General features: G+C 34.0%; 2 protein-coding genes across 9 annotated transcripts in view; both read right to left on the reverse strand.

The window, feature by feature from the left end:
- Positions 1–3,680: 3,680 nt before the first annotated feature.
- On the reverse strand, positions 3,681–7,695 carry LOC100261927 (serine--glyoxylate aminotransferase). Of its 5 annotated transcripts, XM_059737613.1 has the most exons (7): positions 7,555–7,625; positions 6,203–6,270; positions 5,722–5,950; positions 5,208–5,492; positions 4,723–5,089; positions 4,429–4,639; positions 3,681–4,033 (listed from the first exon to the last, which is right to left on the reverse strand). In XM_059737613.1, the coding sequence occupies exons 3-7, from the start codon at positions 5,924–5,926 to the stop codon at positions 3,896–3,898; spliced, it is 1,206 nt and encodes a 401-aa protein (XP_059593596.1). In that variant the 5' UTR covers positions 5,927–5,950; positions 6,203–6,270; positions 7,555–7,625; the 3' UTR covers positions 3,681–3,895. The 5 variants fall into 5 exon arrangements, with proteins under 5 accessions (XP_059593596.1, XP_002279236.1, XP_010651495.1 ...); XM_002279200.5 differs by lacking the exon at positions 6,203–6,270 and having other exon boundaries at positions 7,555–7,695; XM_010653193.3 differs by lacking the exon at positions 6,203–6,270 and having other exon boundaries at positions 5,722–5,947; positions 7,555–7,683.
- Positions 7,696–10,500: 2,805 nt separating this feature from the next.
- LOC100261898 (protein CHROMATIN REMODELING 5) overlaps positions 10,501–22,131 on the reverse strand; it is a 41,751-nt gene continuing 30,120 nt past the window's right edge. For all 4 annotated transcript variants that reach the window (XM_059737615.1, XM_002275064.4, XM_059737616.1 and 1 more), the window contains exons 16-31: positions 19,241–19,334; positions 18,972–19,096; positions 18,821–18,884; positions 18,303–18,515; positions 17,054–17,296; positions 16,861–16,971; positions 16,604–16,690; positions 16,166–16,345; positions 15,833–15,913; positions 15,477–15,713; positions 15,044–15,199; positions 14,747–14,924; positions 14,451–14,632; positions 11,877–12,236; positions 11,693–11,786; positions 10,501–11,605 (exon numbers count right to left, since the gene is read on the reverse strand). In XM_059737615.1, the coding sequence (XP_059593598.1) occupies positions 11,094–11,605; positions 11,693–11,786; positions 11,877–12,236; positions 14,451–14,632; positions 14,747–14,924; positions 15,044–15,199; positions 15,477–15,713; positions 15,833–15,913; positions 16,166–16,345; positions 16,604–16,690; positions 16,861–16,971; positions 17,054–17,296; positions 18,303–18,515; positions 18,821–18,884; positions 18,972–19,096; positions 19,241–19,334 (2,917 nt within the window). In that variant the 3' untranslated portion in view covers positions 10,501–11,093. The remainder of the gene's footprint in view (positions 11,606–11,692; positions 11,787–11,876; positions 12,237–14,450; positions 14,633–14,746; positions 14,925–15,043; positions 15,200–15,476; positions 15,714–15,832; positions 15,914–16,165; positions 16,346–16,603; positions 16,691–16,860; positions 16,972–17,053; positions 17,297–18,302; positions 18,516–18,820; positions 18,885–18,971; positions 19,097–19,240; positions 19,335–22,131) is intronic.

Raw genomic sequence — 22,131 nt, forward strand, 5'->3', positions numbered from 1 at the left:
AACTTTTCATTAATTATTAACTTAAAAATAAATTATATTACCTAGATTTTATGCAATTTATAAATTAGTAAATTTATTATCAATAGAAACCAAATATAATTAAGATACGTTATAATATAATTAACATATATTCGACTTTTAATCATTTTTTCTTATTTCTTAAGTAAATTTAGATATAAATTTTTTTTGAAGAATATATATTAAATACAACACAAATTATATTTTGATTGGATAAACCGAACATAATTATCTTACCTTAAACAAATATTAAATACATCGGTATAAGAGTGAAAGACTAGGGTCTGTTTAGTAATTGTTTTTTAGAACAGTTTTCTATTCTTCATAATAAAATAATAAGAAAATATGGTTGATAATCAAAAACTATTTTTTTTTTCTTTTTTTAAGATCTAAAAACAGGATATTTTCATATAACATCTTTAATTATTTATATTGTTTTCCCTTGTTTTCGAAAAGTTATCTCATAAAAAAATTATAAAATGATTAAAAATAAAACACAGGATATAAGAACTATTTTTGAAACATATTTTAAAATATTAAAAACGGGTTAAAAACAAAATCAAAAAGAATGTTCTCAAAAATAGTTTTTCATAACTATTTTCGAAAACAGCTATCAAATAGTGTCCAATTAACTAGGTAAAAAAAAAACATTTATTTATTCTAAACAAATATAATTGAATACATTAATACGACAGTGTTAACTAAAAATATATCCGATAATTATTACTTTTCTTTCAAACCAAATACAACATATCACCATCCAAAAATTGTACATGAGGAAATAAAAATACATGTTTTATAATTTATAAAATAAATAATAATAAAGTAGTAAATATTTTAAACATCAAACAAGATTGAAGATTCTATCCATGGTATGGAAAACCACTTTATTTAGTCACGTGTGATTGTCATCTCTGCAACCTGAAACATTTCCTCTATTCATCATGCAGACTTTCCAGGAGTTCCTAGACCTGGGGAACCTTTACCGCGGCATCCGGTGATGGGTGAGCAACCCCTTTGCCATCGATGGGCTTCTTGAGGTGGAGCCTTGGGATTCTCGCGACAACCCACTGGTGGACTCGGTCCATGGCATGGGTTTAGGAACTTATCAATGTCAGCCTCACCATGTACGTGCATGACCAAAATCATGCTGACAAGAGTCAGACATATGAGCCATTTCTTCATGATGGAGAGTCCCATGATCTCTATGTTAAATTCCTTTTTCTTTAGCTTCCAATGCGTGGCTAGTCATGTGAAGGGAGTTTATATAGATTTTGGATATGGAGACCTTTGGGGAGTCGAATGTCTTAATATAGAAGAAGTGCTTAAAATAAAGAAGGGCAAAACCCTTTTGTTTGAATGGTTGGAAAATGATTTAGAAAAATAATTTTTGACAACTATTTTAACTATTTAAGGAAAATTGTTGGTTATTGTTCTGTAACGTAAATAAAAGTTTCTTTTAACCTATTTTTTAACTATGACAAATGTCATTTATTTGACCAAATTTTTAGTGTCAATGACTTCAAAATATTTCCTTGGAGTAAAAAATAAAAAATAATTTGGTATATGATTGTTAGGTATTTTTGGGCATAAAATATATATCTCACATTTTCACAGTGATAAATTTCAAATATTTCATTAATTCTTTCAAATCAATGACTCCAAAATTTCAATTTACAAAGTTTTTGCCCAAACTTTTGTTTTCTTTGTTCAATTCAACCGGTAACATAATCTTAGAACATGCCCAAATTTTGATAGTGACCCTAAAATGTTTTTGAAATGAAGATGATAAAATTAGTGTTAAATAATAATAGTAACTATCGTTTGTTTTGTGCTTCTGAGAGCTCTATGTTTTTGCTAAACTATTATGATGCTTTCAATGCTTAATTATGTTATATGCATAGCACCGTAAATTTCATTTATATAATATTAATTTAATTTAATTTAAGTTTTATAAAAAAATGAAAATAATTCCATAATTAAAAATAAATAGCTTTGAATAAAATATAAATAGTACTATTATAATAAAATAAAAAAATTATTGTATTTTTTTAGAAAAATAATATTTTGGTATATGTTAGAAAAATATGAATATTAACGTCTTCATAAAAAAAGTATAATTGATTTAATCTGTAATTAGTTGGATTAGTTTTTTAAATTCTAAACTATTTTTAAAGAATAGAAGATTTATTAAATAATTTATAGTATTAATTATGTATCACTTAATTTAGAACCTATTTATATAGTGAGAAAATTTAGAAAATATGGTATTTCATAGGAGAAACAGTAAAGTCAAAATTTATAATGTATCGGTTTTGGTCTATTATTTTTTGTAGTGATTAGATTTATTTTAAGTTCCAAATTATTTTTGAGAATTATTGAACTCATTATCAACATAAAGTGTCACTTACTTTGAAATTCATTTTTCTAATAAGACAATTTATAAAAATATAATTATATGCAAAAAAGAAATAAAAAAAGTCATTGCAAAATCCTTTTTATCCATAATTTTTTTTATTAATTGGATCATTATTTAAGTTTTAAGTTATTTCTAAAAATTATTAGGCTCATTAAAAATTCAATGCATTCAATCTTGTTTAAGTTGTAGTTTATTTGTGTTGTAAGAAAAAAAAAAAAAAAAAAAGAGAGAATTATGGTTCTATATAAAGGACAAACAATATATTCATTTTAAACTGATTTTTATCCATAATTTTTTTATATTAATTAAATCAATATTTAAGTTTCAAGTTATTTATGAAAATTTCTAAACTCCTTATGAACTCAAAGCATTAAGTCTTGCTTAATTTGGAGATTATTTGTTTAGTAAAATATTTTTGCAAAAATATGATGAAATGCTAAAAAGAAACTAAACAAGTTGTTCGAAATGAATTTTAATTTATGACTTTCTAATACTATGAGTTTCATGACTTTCTAGTACTAATTGAACAATTTTTGAGTTTTAAATTTTTTAAAAAAATTAATAAATTCTATGTATCAAATATAATTTAATTTAAAATTTATTTATTTAATGAAAAAATTTAGATAAGCTAAAGAAAATTTAAAGAGCACATCTAATTTAAAGATCATATAAGATATATTGAGATTTTTAGCATGGATATTGGATCATGGAGAAAGAAGAAAAATGATATTATTGAATATGGAGAGAGAGAAAGAACGCTAGTATGTTTAATTTTATTTGGTTTTTTATGAATTTTTTTTTAAATCTATATTTTCCTTTGATTTTTAAAAATAGATGAAAACTATTTCATTTTGTTTTTTAAAACATAGAAATAGAGAACAATGACAAAATAATATTATGAATTTTGAAAACAACTTTTTATTTTTAAAAGCAAAAAAAAAAAATATTTTTAAAACCAAATAGCTCTAAGACTTGTACACTTGTAGCCCTACCATAATTTGGATGCACAAATAGCGTGAAAACTAGTGTTAAGGAGCATGACATGCATTTCAAGTCCAAATCCTACAAGTTTAAACTTTAATGAAAATTGTTAGTTTAACGTGATATCAAAGCTTGATTTGTCGTAATTTACATTTTCCCTATTTATTTGTTGGATATGAATGTCTGTCTCTCCATGTGCGGGTACAAGCTAGACTGATATTCATTCTAAAAGCTTCATTTTTGTGAGAGAAAATGAGTGATATGGGTAGAAAATTTAGGGCATTTTTCATAAGCAATAGATGGATTCAACAGGCTTATAAATACAGGACAATGCAGCAAGAAATGTATCTCTTGGGATTTTTTGTGCTTCAAAAGAGTGCTAGCACAGAAAGGAAATTATCAACTTTTTACATAGTACCCTGAAGCACATTATAGAAAGAAAAATAGATACATGGACAGACAGTTGGGAGGCACGCATCAAATCCTTGAAGGAATCAAGGGGATGGTGTTTTGCAGATATGCAGAAGCAGCTCCAACCCCACTTCCCATCTTCACCGGGTATCCCACATCCTTAAGTACCATCTCCACCCCAGCAAGACACCCCAGCAGTTGCACCTGAAGAAAAAATCATTCAATCCATTAATTACAAGCCTATAAAACTTTGAATGAAATGAAAATTACCTATTTTATTGAAGGCTGCAAAGCATTTGTATCTTGTCAGTTAAGTTTTCTAATCCTTCACAACCAAGAAAGAAAGTTTAAGCATTTGGGGTTTACTCACATCGGATGGGGTTAAAAGTTCTGTATGTATGAACTCCTTTTAACCTTATAGATGTCTTATAAAATTATAAGGGTCCTTCAAGTCTAGAACAGACAATGTCCATACATCCCTGACCCTGTATGGGAGTTTGTTTGGCCTGCAATCTTATGGTTTTCCAACTAATCTCTAGTAATACTTTTAAGATTCAAGCTATCTAATATCATATAGGAAGATGGGAAATGAACCATACATCATTAAGGTGGCCGAGATGGCCTATTCTGAAAACCTTTCCAGCAACTTTGTTCAGGCCTAGACCTAAGCTTAAGTTGTATCTCTTCCATGCCCTCTTGACGATCTCCGTACTATCGATGTATGGAGGCACAACCACAGCAGTGACGGTGTCACTGAACCATTCCTCCCTTTGGGTGCAATTCTTCAGGCCCCATGCCTCCACAGCAAGCCTGCAGTATCAAGAGAAGGCCCATAGAATTTATAATTCAGGTACAACGAACATTCACATTGTGTTAGGAGGAAGAATATTCACCTTGTTGCTTTGCCCAAACGGCTATGCCTTTCAATCACATTGTCAAGTCCTTCCTCAAAGATGATATCCAGAGCTGCTCTCATCCCATACAGCAGTTGGATGGAAGGGGTGTATGGCCAAAATGTTCCCAATTTATAGAACTTCAAGTAGTCATTCCAGTCAAAGAAAAATCTCACTGATTGTGCAGATTTGCTTGCCTCTAGAGCCTTGGGGCCTGCACATACAATCCCCATTCCAGTGGGAAGAGAAAGAGCTTTCTGAGAGCCGGTTAACGCCACATCCACTCCCCATTCATCCATACGGAAATCAAGGGCACATATGGATGACACCCCATCAACAAGAAAGAGTGCTGGATGACGGTACTCATCTGATATTTCAATACAAAAAAGAACGTTAAAAATGAGAACCCAATAGTGGAAAATGACAGAATCCTAATGTGAAGTTTCCTTGCAGATGAAGATGTGGCCTAGAAAATGAATTCTTACCAAGGATTCTCCTTACTGCAGCCAAATTGTTGGTAACTCCAGTAGCGGTCTCATTGTGAACAATACAAACAGCCTTAATAGTGTGTGCTCTGTCTGCTGCAATTTTTTCTGCTAGAATCTCAAGGTTAGCACCTTGGCCCCATTCACTTTCTATGACATCCACATTGAACCTAAGACGTTTCTGCTGGTCGATCCACAGCAAACTGAATTGCCCAATCAGGAATGATACAGTTCGATCTCCAGGAGACAATGTGTTTGTAAGTGCACTCTCCCATGCACCAGTACCTGAGCCAAGACAGCAACAACAATATGTAACATAAATGAAGAGTAAATTATCAATCTTCCAATGACAGAAAAGGAGAACCAGAAGGAGAGTTATATTGTGCTGCCATAGCCAAACGATCGTTTGATCTATGCATGCAAATATCAAAGGATGCCACAGAGAAATGGAAGCTTCAAACCATCCTGATGATTAAGATTTCTGAAGAAAGCAGACTGTTAGTGAATGCAGTACCTGTGGTGGGAATGAGAAATGGGGTTCCAGTAGTTGTCTTGAAGATCTTCTTAACATCCTCAAGAAGGTCTTTGGTCAATGCTGGAATTGGTGGAGCACGATAATCCTCATTGTTCCGGTTCATGGCCCGTATGACATGGTCTGGGATATTGACAGGCCCCGGAACAAAGAGATGATTTGTTCCTGGTGCAAAATAGCGGTCCATCTTGCCCTTCTTGAAATCTCACTGCTGAGGTAAAATTTTGAGAGAACACCTTAGCTACAATGAACCAATTAAGGGGGGAAAAAAAGAGAAAAACCAACTGAAAATCCGCAAAAGTCTGTTAAGAAAATCTGTCTTTTCATTCATTTATAGGTTTGTATTAATAAAAGAACAGAGCTAGAAAGAAAAAACCAGAATTTTCCTCTCCCCTCGATCCATTACAATCAGGGGCCTAGCAAACATAAAGAAATTTTGAAGTGAAGTAAAATCAGATGTTACCTAGATAAGACAAGAAAGAAGCTAATACTTCTTCAAAAGAGAATTTCATTGTAAATCCAAATCCTGGTCTGCAAATTCAGATTGTGTGCATATTTATATTGGTTCTGAGTCTTCTGACATATGTAACAACAAGTACTAGTTTGGAAGAGTGCAAAAAGGATAAGAAGAATACAAAAACTGAAATGGGTAGAGACAGTTTAGACAAAAACACCATGTCAAGGACCTAAATGGAGAATATGACTCCTATTTTTTCCAGATTGAGACTTCATGCAGTTTAGTTGATATGACCAGCCAAGAACTTACCAACCATATAATTGTGGATAATTGTTGGAACAAGACCCAAGTTCTTAGATCAAATTTTTCTTAAATTTCGTTCGGGTAAATGAATGAAATATGTACACAAAATAAATAAATAAATAATCTAATTCTGATAAACAGCAGGAAATGACTCAAAAATCATTCTGCAACTTCCAGTTTTTGCTTTAGTTCCTGGTGAAATGTAATTATCTAGACTTATACCATGCATCAGAATGGTCATGAACTACACCTATCAACCTTTACATGACATTAATAAAACAAAAGAAGGTTGGAAAATCATTCTATCAAAGAAAAAAGGGACAATTACACTAAGAAAATTAACTGTTTGTTTCTCAAGAAATATCTTTTCAGAAAAGTGAGGGACCTTTTTAGCGAGAACTAAATGGATTGAAGAAGTAGGAAATCCTGAACATTCCATGAAATTAAACTTAGTGGAAGCTGCAATAACAACTGAGCAAGGAGCAATATGATTCTCCAATGACTAAAAATCAAAGTACTCATTTCTCATGAGTTCAAAATCATATTAAGTATAGTTTCAAGAAAAATATATCATAGCTCAGCCAAAAAAAAGGGGGCAAAAATCATGGGTCTTGTTGTTTGGTACCAAGACAATAAATTACATCAAACAAACCACTGATCAGAGCCCCTGTTTCTTATGTTGTATGAATAAAAGACAATCATTTCAATACACCCTAAAAAGAATTTCCCATCTTACAAGAGCACACACTTTCCTATTTCCCAACCAGGTTTTGATGCCTCCATAGCCTTTTCCCAACATGACAAAAAGTAGTATCTTCACCTTGGAAGAACCCAAACAAGCCTGAACTCTCCACAAATCACCAAAAGTTTTGCTAAGTATACTTCAACATACATACCAGTCTAAATTAAACCAAAACCCCAAAGAAAAATAGAACAAAAGAACATAAAACACAACCTTTTCAAGCTGAAAGCAATCAGAATGAATAAAAAGATAGTGAAATAAGACACAGAAATGAATGATAAAGAGTTGAGAAGAGGAGAGCAATAGATTATACCTTAAGGTGAAAAGAGTGGGGGTTGAGGGAGTTAGGCAGAGGCACATAGAAAAAGAGGGTTCAGATATGAAAAGGCCAAAGAGGAAGAGGAATTGATTTTATAAGTAGGCGGGAGGCCAATCAACATTGCATCTGGCCCCCACTTTCCTCCAGTGTGGCAGATAAGACTTGGCTTCTATTAGAATCCTGGGGCTGCCATTCAATAATCTCATGTATGACGTGGCAGCATACTACTGTGCCTTTTTTTTTCTTTTTCTTTTTTCCTTGGATTTGCACTAACATATTTAACTATTTTGTTTTTGTTTTTCCTTCTAGGTTTTGAAATTTTCATTGAGGTCCCTATGTTATCATGCAATGTTCGAGATACCTCAAAAGAAAATTTTAAATCTTATATATTTATTTAAACTATCACCCACCCGGTCTTTTGTATAGACACATTCTACATTCAATTTATACATCCTCACGGTCTTAAAACATGTATATATAAAATATGATTATATATGATAAAGAATCATGATAGATGATATTAAAATTGACATTTATTTAAAAGTGTACGAGATTTGTCACCTTTTTTTTCTTATTTATGAATCGGTGATATTCTCCCTCCACTACAAACGAGCAAACGTGAGCTCCAACCTATTGGGAAGTTTATAGAATTAAGGGATGATTTATTTCTTAAACCAAGGACAAAAAGGAAACAAAGTGAATGAAGTAATAGGCAAGACTAGAAAATAGAGAGAAGAGAGGGGCAAATATGCTAAAACATTGAAAAAGAAGGGGAGTCCAAATCCAAAAGATGATTACTTGGCAGAAAATTGAAAATTCTACTAGTTTTTAATATGAGAGGCTGAGAAGGAAATATGAAAAGATAACATGATAAAGGGCTGTGTCAGCCACACCCTCACTTGTGGGAACCAAGGCCACATGCATACCTCATCTTGGATTGTTTTTGTCTACATCCTCTTTGCCTTCTCAGGTCTTGTGTGTGAACATGTGGCTATGTGGCCCCCTTTTATTTTTGGAATGAAATGGTAGTTTTTTATATGGGTCTAGTAAATCACCAAATGGACCCTTTTTTTTTATATGTTCCAAATTCGATAACCAATCCCACGATGTTATGTGTACATCTTCAAGTCCATACCCACACGATGTCATGTGTACATCTTCAAGTCCATTCATATGTATCCTATAACTTAATCCAAATTTGTTTTGACGCTTGATCTAAATTTTATTATTTACATTTAAGAATTTAAGTAAAGAGCTTAATAGGTTGGTAGAAAAATAAGGTGATGATGTACTACAATTGGTAACTGTGGTTTTAAAATCGTAAAAAATAAAAATAAAAATAACAAAGTGGAAGTTGACATGAGGAATTATTTGATGAATGTTTTTAATGCAAATTTAGATGGAGATTTTTAAATAATAAAAAAAACAAAAAGATTACTTTGATTGTAGACTTAGGGTTGGATAGTGTTAGTACATCTTTTTTCCATCCAACTTACAACATAAATTTTACATTTTTGAAATTTATTAAGGAGGTATTTTTGTGTAATTAAAATCTTAAAAATATCAAAATCATTTTTTAATTAAAAATGTTTTATCCTAAATATAGAGCAAGGAAAAGTAATTATTTATATTTTTTTTTCTTCCATGGCTAAAGGTGAGGGTCAGAGCATGCAATCAGGTAATGTGAATGGTTCAGAATCCACTGAAACTTCTGGTATCATGAAGGAATCTTCAGCCAAACAGCACGCCTTTTTCTTTGTCTGGTCCTTTATTTTACAACATGTCTTAAATTTTAACATTTTTTTAAATAACTTTTAAAAACACAAGATAAATTTGATTTATGTTTTTAAAAATGAAAAATAAAAAGCTTATCCAAACAACATTTAAGAGTTTCTTTACCAATTATTTTTTTAAATAATTTTCTTTCCAAGAAAAGAAAAGTACGATTGGCAACCAAAAAACCAAAAAATTATTTTTTGTTTTTAAAAACGGAAAATTGAGTGTTTTCAAGTTGTTTTCAATTGTTTGAACTTATTTTCTAAAATTTATTTTAAAACATAACTATACAAATATAAAAAATAATTAAAAATATTATAAATAACAATTTATTTTAAAACATAGAAAACAATTTTAAAATTGGTTTTACTTTTATTTGGCCAAAAGTCATAGATGAAATCGTTAACAATTGTTTTCAAAAACTATTTTTCAGAATTGTTCTTACAAGTACTTTCTAAATATAGTGCAACCACTCACCCAATGAACCAAACCCTTTTGCATTTGGAGATGGACTTCCAAAATATTCTTGCACACAAAAGAAACTACCTTGCCACTCATCCTATGAACCAAACCCTCTTGCATTTGGTGATGGACATCCAAAATATTCTTGCATATAAAAGAAACTATAAGCGCATTTGGTAGTGATTCTAAAAAGTGTTTCTAAATTTTTTTAAAAATAAAAATAAAAATTTTCAAGTATTAAAAAGACTAGAAATACTACTATCGAATGTTCGATGTATGAAATTCCCTTGTTTCCTATCTAGGAGCTATTTTACCATAATGTTAATGTGAGAACAATTTTATTATAGATTCATAGTCGTCCATCTTATATACAATCCTTGCAACAACTAAGAGATAATATGGGACTAATTGAGGCATCACCTCCCTTACTTCAATCATTCAATTATGATAATGGAAAATCATTTCATCTTTTTAGTTGAACTTTAGGCCTGCAAAATTTCTAGGTACACCTTACATAACTTTCGACAGTCCTCTCATAAAGACCCATTCAGGGCTAATTGAGCTAATGAGAGAGGCTAATGGAAATCAAGATTTATCAGGTACCTTCTGTCAAATCAGAAAAAAAACAAATAGAGGAAAGCTATTGGTAGGGAAGATAAGTTGCATGTGATGAAACTTAATAGCATGAGTTTAAGATGATAATAAGATAATAATTCAATGTATTTATATCATGAGTTTAACATGCCATTTCCTCCACAAACATCTACATACAACAACGGAGGAAAATGCATATATCAACATTTCTAAGGAAAATTTTCAAAGGAGAGGATCAAGATTTCAATGATTCAAAACTGATAATGTACAATTCTGAAAAGGGCATAATACATATAAATGTCTCCCTCATGTAAATGTAATTCAAATGAGTGAGAAGTAAATCCTTTCCTAAATTTTCCCTATATACGTAAACAAATCACCGGCCTCATTTGAAAAGGGTTAAAAAGAAAAAGAACAAAAACAAAACAAAAAAATTTTGGCGAGACTCCCATCTCCTCCTTTAGTCTCTGCACATAAAAGGATCTTTGGCTTTTTCTCTCAGCCACCATGTTTCATGTTTGTAGCAATTCCCCACTGATCGTATCCAACTTCTCGAAAGGGATATTCAAAGTTTTATTCCCATGGACGGAAAAAAAATCCAGAGAATGTCAATGGCTGAAGTAATAAATTCCAACTGAGTGAGCAATTTTTTGCTTCACTCTCTAATTAGCGGGCTCTCATCCAATCAAAGCATCCTAAGACTACTTGATAACTGATGAGAAACCTTGTCGGGGAGGATAACCACTTTGACGCATCCTAGAAGGCTTCTCATTACCAAAACGTCTGTTATCAGTTGGTCCTGATCCAAGAATCCCCAAAGAATTTGGATCGGGTAAACGGGAACCATTGCTCATTGGCCTTTGAGGCAGGGGCTGAGTCAGGGAATGAGTGTTAATATTATCAGCTCTTCTCCTCCGTTTCCATGCTTCAAATTTCCCAGCATCATGACTCTTAGAAACTGGTTCTGCTGTTTGATAGGCAGACATATTTTTGTACCCTCTTGGTGGTCTCTCACCATGGCGATGAAAAGAAGGGAACTGACCAGGATCACTGTCTTTGTCACCAGGGCCCCATGCAGAACCATTGACATGAGATGATCCTACCCCTCCATCCTCATCTTGCTCCTGTTTAAGTTTTGAATGAATCTGACGAAGCTTCTCCCCAGACAAATTTGAAAAAGTTGAGATGTAATTCCACAACCTCATGATCATTCCTGTAAATGAAACAGTGTGAGCAAGCATGTTAAGGCATCAAAAGCATGGATGAACAAATAATTCAATCAGGATGAACAAAAGCTTACTGTCTTGTTTATATTGTTCCTTGTCATGCTCCAGAACAATTTGGTCTATCCTTCGTCCAAGAAGCTGCAAATACTTCCGAATTTTTGAAAGCACCTGAAGAAAAATACACCCGATAAATACATAGTTCTGTAATAGAATAAAGACAATGGCCAGTAAAAATGGTAGACAAGAAATGAGATGTACCAAATCCTTTGGAAGATTAGCACTAGTAGTTTGTAATTTGTGAAGACGGTTCAGGGTCTTAATCTCCGTCTTCATGACATCTTCACACCATTCCATCCATTTCACTTCCCTGAACTGCTCATATACTTCTTCATTACCGGACATTTCACCCTCCTCTTTCACTAAAGGTTCAACTCTATGGGGTTTATGGGATCTATCCTTCCTCATTTGAACGTTAGTTACAGGAAAACCAGGTTTTCCTTTCCTGTCCTTGCTGCGAGATATTGAGATATTCATAAGATTCTCTCTCTCCTTCTCCTTTTTAGAAGTCTTGCGACTAGCTTTGGTATTGGTGTTCTTCCCACCAACAGCTACAAGTTCCTGATTAAAAACACCTCTGGTCAGTTCTTGCAATCCAGAATCAAAGCAGCAATTTGTGGGAAGATGGAAACGGATAAGAGGAGAAATGAAGATATTCCAGGAAACCTAGAGGCACGGCCTTAGGTTAAAAACAGAAAAGAAAGAAAAGAAAATTTGAGGAAGTTGGCTGAGATGATACTTTTATGTACATTTCTGGCATAACCACCAACATGGACAGTGTATGTACACACACATAAATCCCTCCTAACCCAATCTTATCATCAATCACCTTTATCCTAAAAAATGGCACTCCAAGTTCTCAACAATTCTTTTCATAAGCAACACAGAAATAATTCAAAATTTTTGAAGGGGTACAACAGAAATATATCCTTGTACTGCTCTTGCCCAATGCACATGTTGGTGTTAGTATGATATCATCATGTAAAAAATGTCAATAATTTTAAATTAAACCTTATTTTCCATTTTATAGTTATATTCTAAATTTATATATGCATTTAAGTATCACCCAATGTGTTTGGGGCATGTAAGACCTATATTGAGCATTTTTCCAAAATTTGTCACCATTTTGAACTCCTGGACCAATTCTAGGCAGGTTCATCAGTTACAAGTGACTAGGCTCTCACTCTTTCTTCTTCTTTTCTTTTTTTTTTTTTTTTTTTTTTGCATTTTTGTTCATAGCAAACAAAAACTGAACAAAAATTTTATTAGAAAAGGGGCCTAGTCAGTCCTAAACACAAGATATAAACACGCCCAAGGGTGAAACAAGAAAAGAAGGGAGAACGCAAAAGAATACAAGCTGTAGCTCCTAGTCAGTCCTATCAATGCAATCCAATAGCATAATATTGGCATTCCTAAAAACAACACTAGACCACTGAAACATAGATTCAAGGAAAAAAAACATATCAGCAACTAATCAGAGCACTCCTCTTAAATCATGCTATACACTCTCAATGCACACCAAAACAAACAAAGAGGGACTGAATCTTGCACCATCCTACACTGATTGCCCACACTTCTACCATGCCACCCCAGCAGTAACTCTTTAAACAACCATGGAAACCCGCACTGAATTTGAAACAAAGAGAGAAAAAGGTCCTAAAAACAAACTAGCCTAATGACAATGAATGAGAATATGATTTGTAGACTCCTTATACCAACATCTCTGTTTTTTTATAAATAACTATTCCACAAATCTTCACTGATTAAAAAAAAAAAAAAAAAAAGCTCTTACACAAATCTTCTTTAAGACAGCAAGTCAGGAGCAACAAACTACAGATTACTTGTATCAATTGTTTTAATAGATTGACCTGCAAAGCATTTTGAACTATTGATTATTAAAATAGACATACACTAAAAATCATTTAAAATGTGGTGCTTCCAATTATGCAGTCAATTCTCACACCCATATTCTGTTTTCATTTTTAATAGAATTTTTCGCCCATATTCTCCATTCCATGAACTAAATTCTTCAACAGGTTGAGATTATCACAGCTCCCATACAGCATGAACCCAATCAGGGATGATTACTATTTTCCAAACCAATTTATTCTCACTAGAAAAGGGCCGATATTTAGCTCTCAACATATGAAGCCATTGGAATAAGTAAACCATTAATGAATGACAGAACAAAAATAAAATAAGAAATGAAAATCCAGACTCCTTTTTGCACTGCACAGTGGGGCAAAGCAGCAGTTCGCTAGCAGCAAATTAGTACATTGCTTTGACTCTCAACTTAAATATTTGACTTTTCAGGGGAAGCCAATATCTAGCAATCATAAAGAATCAACAAAGTACTCCAGAGAAAGTACATTTACAGGCGATCAATGTGAATTTTAAGCAGAAGATGGGCCATTCAGTAACACAGTTTATAGGTAAACACTGAAACCATCTTTTATAACATTGTGTTTTTTTTTTTAACCTCTTTCCTAGCTGATCCGTTTCCTAACATAATAATCACTAAAATCTGTTTTCTGCTAACAACAGAACAAAAGTTGGAGATTGCTAACATATGCTGAACATTAAATTCACTGCCTCTGTAATTTATACTGCCTATGCAGAGTACCCATTTCCTATTATTTTATTACCCTACCAACAAATTTACCCTCGGTATGTTTACGTGTTTAGTGCTATAATTCAGCATAAAAGATTTTAGTTGACAAACAATGCTGAAGCAACTCTCATTCATCCAAGGAATGGGCATAAGTGATTGCCTACCATTTCCAGAAGTGCAGAAGCACGGTCTTTCAGGTTGGGAGCACGAGGTAGGAAGGTTTCGTGGTGTTGAAGTTCAACTGGAGCGATCTTTTTTGTGAGACCCAGCCTTTCATCTAATCTTATCTTTTCCCAATTGCCAAATCCATGATAATGTATTCCAAGAAGCAATCTGGCATCGTCAACTAATGACAATATCAATAGTTAAAAGTATTACAATCAGAAAAACATAACTGAATTTCCTTTCTATCAAAAAAATAAAGAAATGAAAAATATAATAGAAAAATGATAACACTTACTCTGATTCCAGCCACAACCTTTAGACCAATTTGAAGGTTTGAGGTACATTAACACCCGGAACTGGGCAATGGGATCTTCATAGCGACTGATGCGCTTAGCTAGGAGCTGAAGTTCTTGAACACGGTTAAGTACTTCATTAGCTTTTACCGGGACACCAAAAAAGTCCAACATAGGCCCCTATAGAGGAATACCACATGAAAATGTTAAACCACTAAAAAATGCTTCCAAAACAAACAAGATGCAGATATAAAATTCAAGTAACAATCTGTGACTCCAGAAACAATCTTACAGCCAACCTTTGGGTCTAGATTTCCTTCTTTAACTGCCTCTCTACACCCATCAATTAATGCATCAAAAAGCTCAATTTGTGCTTCAGTTGGAGCTGCTTCAATTGTACCACCAACCTCCATGACAATTGAGCCAATTTGACTGGGGTTTCCAAATTTCAATACCTGATTTCAAAAGGAACTAAAAATTAAGCAATTGAAGTTGTAGTGTACAATGCAAAAAGAAAACAAAATTTTATGGCATGTGACCAAAGATCCAGCTTTGTATATCACAGATGAAAATGCAGAATCCTTGTCCACCATGACACAAGTATTCTGATTTTAACCCAAATACTTGCACATCTTGCAAGGAATAGTCAAAACTAATTAATCAAAAGCCAATTTTCTAGCAACCTCCTGTAAGGTGCAACCCCAAAGACAAGGTTGATGAATAGGACATTACCGCACGAGAAAAACGTGATGCATCTCTCTTTGGCAAGTTACCATAAGACCAACCCCTTACTTGAGCAGCCGCTCCCTCAATCCTTGGCACTAAATGAACCAAATAATCTGCTTTGCGGCGCTTCTGAGCTCTCTCCTGTGGTTCAGCAGCCTTCTTTTTCCTTTTACTAATTCTCTCAGGTTGATTAGCCTCAGCATAGCTCTTGGTATTTCTTGCAGCACGTGGAGCTAAAGCATCCTAAAAGGGAGTAAAAAAAAATTTAACAGAAAACTTGTAAGAAACAGAATCCTCAGACAAATATAGAGAATAGTCAGTTGCATTTCAGATTCAATCTTATCAACACAACGTGTTCATACTTCAGCTTCCGCTACAGCTTCTGGTTTTATCCAACGGGACCAGAAACTCCCATCATCTTCAGCACTACCGAAATTTGCAACCTGGGTATAATAAAATAAAATAAAAAAAATTAAAAAAAAAAAAGAGATCTCCTCAGGAAAATGCAAAGGGACCGACTTGCTATAACATGAAAGCAGAGACAACAAGAAATCAAACACAAGCAACAAATAACCACACTTAAAACCTCCTCTAACCCAACCAAACCCCCACCCACCTCAAGAGATGGGAAAAATAGAACAAAAAATAAAGCACAGAACAGTTTCAAGCCCCAAGGGTGATTGCTATATGCTTACCTTAAAAGCACTCAATAATTCATTCCCTTCCTCTCCAGTTTCCTTCTCTTCTACTTTCTCTGCTCTTTCAAGAATTTCATCAATATCCATACTTAAGAGCCTCTTTTTGCTTTCTTCTTCATTTTTGTCTTCCTTAAAAAGTTCCTCCGCCCCAAACCTTAAAATAGCCGACAGCTCATTCTGCAATCAAGAAAAGAAAATGTTGGATGGAGCAATCACACTATACAACCAAAAAAAACAGCAATGCAACATGTTCCTAAAAATATAAAATGACATAGGAAGAACTACGGTTGCAAGGAAGATGAACAAAAGAGAAATCGAGAAGATGATGGCAATGATGATGACTTCAATTAAAAAACAACACCAACAAAGCTTCAAAATCCAAAACCATCTCCAATGTAATCCAATAAGAACAATTGTTTTACAATGTATCCTTACTTTGTCAAAGTAACTCCCCTTTTTCGATTCTTTCTTCTCCAGTCTACCTTCTGCATTTAGTTTTTGAATCACCAAATGATCAAGTACCTATAAAGAAAAAATGGGAACATAAGAAAAAACATGTAAATTGTTTGGCCTCAATTAGTGAAATAGTAGAGACCATATAATCCACCATGTGTGCAAACAGACATGCTTTTAAATATAAACAGTATGAAAAGAAAAGGATTTAAGCATAGACAAAGAAATGTTTGGTTTACCATCTTTTGCTTGGCTCGCTTCAGAATATTTTCCTCAACACTTTTGCTTGTAACAAATCGGTAGATGTTAACTACTTCTCGTTGCCCAATTCTATGAGCCCTACTCATTGCCTAGTGCATAAAGCTATAATAAGTATAATTGAGAAAAATATAACCAACTACATGACCAAACTAAGGGACATCCAGTCAAAACCTGTAAGTCATTTTGGGGATTCCAGTCAGAATCAAATATAATAACTGTGTCTGCAGTTGCAAGGTTAATGCCCAGGCCACCAGCACGGGTTGAAAGGAGGAAACAGAAATCATCACTTCCAGGTGCATTAAAATGATCCATTGCCTGCTGACGCAACTCAGCCTTTGTACTACCATCAAGCCGCTGAAATTGGAACCCTCTAAGTGACATATATTCTGCCAGTATATCCAACATTCTAACCATCTGCATAAAACAATCTTGTCACTTAAATAGCCAGTACAATTGTATCCCTAAATAAAGATAGTTTGTTAAGACATAATTTTGATCAATAGACGACTAATCTTGATCAACTTTCATCTAAATATAAAGGACACATGGTACAATAAATAAATCATAAAAAAAAAAAAATTAATTTATGTATGTAAACTGTAAGCATAGTTGACCCTAATAAATATTAGCCAAATATTGTTATGATCTCATAGGCAAGCACACACCTAATCAATAAGGAAAACAAAAAGACCTACATGACACCAAGGTGCAATTTTGTTGATGATTGCATGCTTCAAAGAAAATTTAATGGATTTTTTTTCCTTCAGTGGTCTAAAGAGGAGAACAAATTGTTTGAGTATAATTTTAAGGGGGTAACTCACTAAATACCTTACAAAACTTAATTTCATTTTTATATTTCATATCTTTTTTTTTATGAAATATTTTAAATCCTCTTCTAATTAAACAATTTTCAACTTTGTATACCAATCCTTAAGACTTCCCATTTCGTATGGAGATATAAGAGCAAAAGATTATGAAGTAGAAGAGGGAAGAAGCCCTCTTTACACCACTTCTCTAATAAGCAGTAAGTACAACACCAAACAGCAGGAGAGTTGAAAATTTAATGTCCCTTTTCAATGCAGAAGGCATAATTTGGATGTAAATGGAATATTTAGTTAAGCCACCCATCTTGTTCCTTTTGGAATAGATATGGCATTGCCAGAACCAGGTTTGTATAAGCATCATATAGGGTACTATAAGCATTACCCACTTCCAACAGAAACTAAGATGATAAAGCAGCAAAAAAAAAACATAAATGGGATTATGCACAATAAAATCATAGTCTCTTTTCATGACTCCCAAGTGGAATAGATTAATTCAAGAGAAAGGATGATATCAGCTATTACCAAAAACCATGTAATACCTGGCCCAACAATTGCTAATACATTAGTCAAAATGCACAATAGTTGGCAACACAAACCTGAGAAAATATTAGAACACGATGATTCGTCTCATGCAATTTCTCAAGTAGCTTATCAAGTAAAACAAGCTTCCCACTGCTTAAAATAAGCCTCTCCAGTTTACCGCAGTCATTGGTACTTCTGTTCCCACCATAACCATGGTCTGCGCTTTCAAATAGAAAAGGATGATTGCAGCATTTCTTCAATTCTACAACAATATTTAGAAGTGAAACCTGCAATTTTGAAAGGATTGATATATGTCAAAGTTCAATTACAATGGAATGGGGAAAGAATAGCCATGAGTAAATCAAGAGTTATTCAGAAAGTTAAATCTCTGGTCGGTCAAGTCATAAAAGCAGTATATTTTGATCATTTTAGCAAGGTCATGCTCGAATCTCACGATAACAACTAAAGCTAAAAATCATAGACAATAATAACATATACAGATAATAGGCACCATCTAACTTCGTCAAGGAGCTGTGACAAAAGTACCCAAACCTAAACAATTTAAATAAGAATATGTTGTATATGTACTAACCTGATTCCCACGAACTCCTTTGTTCAAGTCATGGAAATTGCGTTCCAAAATCCACTTATAATACCTATGAATGTAAGTACCAGGTGAGAATAGAGAAAACTGATATAACCAGAAATGATACTACTTCATACAAGTTAAGGATAATACTAACTGTTTTTGAAGAGGGGACATTTCAACCCTAAGAATACGTTCAATTTTTGGAGGCAAAGACTTCTCTACATCCTTGATAACTCTTCGAAGAATATGGGGCCTCAATTCCATATGAAGATTTGCAAGCTACAAAAATAAATAAAAACAAAAAATAAATTTAAATTCCAGTTCTAGGTGTAGTGAAATTGGTACTTTGTTGAATGAAACTAAAATTTATTGGGTGATGAGCGAGGCAAAGAAATTGTGTAATGTAGATAACCATAAATGTACCTCCATTTCGTTGAATGAGCTAAGATTCTTGTAATTCTGAACAAAATCATCTTTGTTCTTGAATTTATCAGGATCAAGGAAGTGAAGTAGAGCCCTAAAATTCAAAAGAAAAAGAAAATAAAAGAGATAAACTAAAGAACCAAGTACCTATGCTTGTGCAAAGGAGATATATATGGCATCAATAGTAGCCAGTGAATCCTTTCAAAAAAAATAGACAAAAGGAAAATAAAAATCAGTGGAGCCACTAACTTTCTTTTACCAAAAATAATAAAAAATAATACTACTACAATATTGTGGAGAAGGCCATGAAGTAGAGGTATAATGTGGGGATGAGGGCCCACTAAAAAGGGCTCTGGCAGATGGCAGTAGGGTGTAGCTTTCAGGTCCTCTGGAAAAGGTTGAAGAAGGCCTAATGGGTTTAAAGGTGAGAGTAGGGGTCACAGATAGTGGGAGGGACCAGGAGGGGTTAGTTCCCTCAGAAGATTGGTCCAACAGTAGCCTAGCTATTTTTTTAGCAAGTGTTTGGGCATGCCAATCAAGGGCTACAAGGTAGAAATGTTGACTCTCCTAAGAAAATTGAAGGCAAGAATGGAGTCGAAGGGCCAAGTCAATGCAAAGAGGAGGAAAGTATACACTTCAAAATTTAGAAGACAGTTATGGAAGTTGGAGTGCTCAGTGAACTATAATGGAGCAAAAGGAAGGGGAAGCAATAATTGTTCAGCATGATGGGAGCTGGTTTCAGTTGGTAAATGAAGCCGAGAATTCTCTCTTGTAATATTAGAGAGGCCAACAATAGGGAAAAGAGAGAATTTAATGTCTTCTTATTAGAGCACAAAAAGCAATCCTAGTTTGTTTACAAGAGACGAAAATCCAAAAAATGTCGATGAAGATTGTGAGAAGTTTAGAGGTGAGATTTTTTTTTTTTTTATTTATCAGAAACGAAGAAAAATGTATTAATAAAAGAAAAGATACAAGAGAAGGAAAAGGGGTGAGAATATTTTTAGAATGGGGTGTTATGGATGATAAGGATACAGCCAGAGGTGGTGTAGTTTTTTGGAACTACAGGATGTTAGAGCTTGTTGGTATGGAAGCAGGTGGTCTTTCGATTTCTTATCATTTAAAATATTATGAAGATGGCTTTGTTTGGATCTTCATGAGGGTGTATGGGCAAACTATAAGGAGGGAAATAGAGTTTGTGGGCTGAGTTAGAGGCAATTAAGGGTTGTGCAATGATCCCTGGTGTACCAGGGGAGATTTCAATCTCATCAAGTTCTCGAGGGAGTGTAGTAGAGGGGAACGTTGTCTACAGCCATACAAAGATTCTCGGAGATCATTGAGGAGCTCATTTACATGATCTCCCATTGTCGCAAGGCCCATTTACTTGGTGTGGCGACTTGAGCAATCAATCCATGTCAAGATTAGATCAATTTTTGGTGTCTAAAGAGTGGAAAAGTCATTTTAGTGTGTTGATGTAGTGCTCCTTGTCGAGGCCTACGTCAGATCACACTGTTTTGTTAGATGGGAGTGGGATGAGGAATGGCAGCTCACCTTTCAAGTTTGAGAATAGGTAGCAGCTGAAGGTGGAGGGATCTAAAGACTTGCTCAAGCTTTGTTAGATGGGCTTCATTTTAGAGGTTTCTATAGTTTCATTTTGGCTTCCAAATTGTAAGACTTGACGGCAAGTTTGAATGTGTGGAACAAAGAAGTCTTATGCAACATTGCAATCCAAAAGGAATTGACCTTAAATCAGGTGGGATTCTAGCACTACAAAGAGAGGGAATTAATCCTCTCTCAAGGGGAGGTTGAAACTAGAAGGGTATCAAAGGAAGAATATGCATGATGACCTCATTGGATGAAGCAAAAAACACGAGAGATTTGGTTGGAGGGGGATAGAAATGCCAAGTCTTTTCACAAAATGGCTAATGTGCATAGAAAGATAATTTTTTTAACCAAGATAAAACTAAATGGGGAGTGGCTCTCTAAGGAGAATGAGATAAACGAAGAAGTGGCACAGGCTTTCCCGGTTCTATAGTTAGATCTGGATCAAACATCAATAGCATATCTTTCAATGCTTTGGAAAGACGAGAGACAGATGGTTTAGAGGGGCCATTGGTAGAGGAGGAAGTATTCACTGCCCTCTCAAATTTAATTGGGGACATAGATCCAAGCCTTGATGGGTTCTTTATGGTTTTTTGGCAATTTAGTTGGAACTTCTTAAAAGGTGAGATGATGGGTTTCTTTAGCAAGAACCAAGGAGATTGGCTTGACTTGGAATAAGTTACCCAAGGAGACTCAGGTTTATTTTAGCAAGAACAGGGCTAAACATACAGACTAACTGCACTTGATGAACGCGGGAAAATGTTCGTACTCAAGAAACATGTTCAACATACAAGCATTCTAAAACCTAGATGTTTACACCTTGTTTGGGATTACTTCTTGCCTTTGGAATTAGTTAGAAGTTAAAACCATGATTCAAAGCGAAAAGCGATGAGGAACTTTTTACTCTCTATTCATGTAATCAAGGATTTTATCCTGAAATGTGAGAAATGATATGGAGAAATGAAAGACTATTAAGGCACTGATTAGATCTTATAGGGTTAATCTTGTGTGTCTGCAAGAAACAAAGCTTCAGCAATTGAATTCTCAGTTAGTGAGAAGTTGGGGTGTGTGTAGATTTCTAGATTGGGGAGTTGTGGAAGCCAGAGGTTTTGGAGGTTTTTCGTTTTTTGGGACAGCAGGGAGCTTGACCTACTTGATATGGAAGTTGGTGTTTTCTCTATTTCATGTCGATTCAGAAACTGCAAAGACGGTTTCACTTGGCTTTTCTCAAGGGTGTACAATCCTGTCCAAATAGTGGAAGTTTGGGCCCTCAATCCAATTTGAGTGGGGAT

Source organism: Vitis vinifera, chromosome 6, assembly GCF_030704535.1.
Source record: "Vitis vinifera cultivar Pinot Noir 40024 chromosome 6, ASM3070453v1".
Lineage (NCBI taxonomy): Eukaryota > Viridiplantae > Streptophyta > Magnoliopsida > Vitales > Vitaceae > Vitis > Vitis vinifera.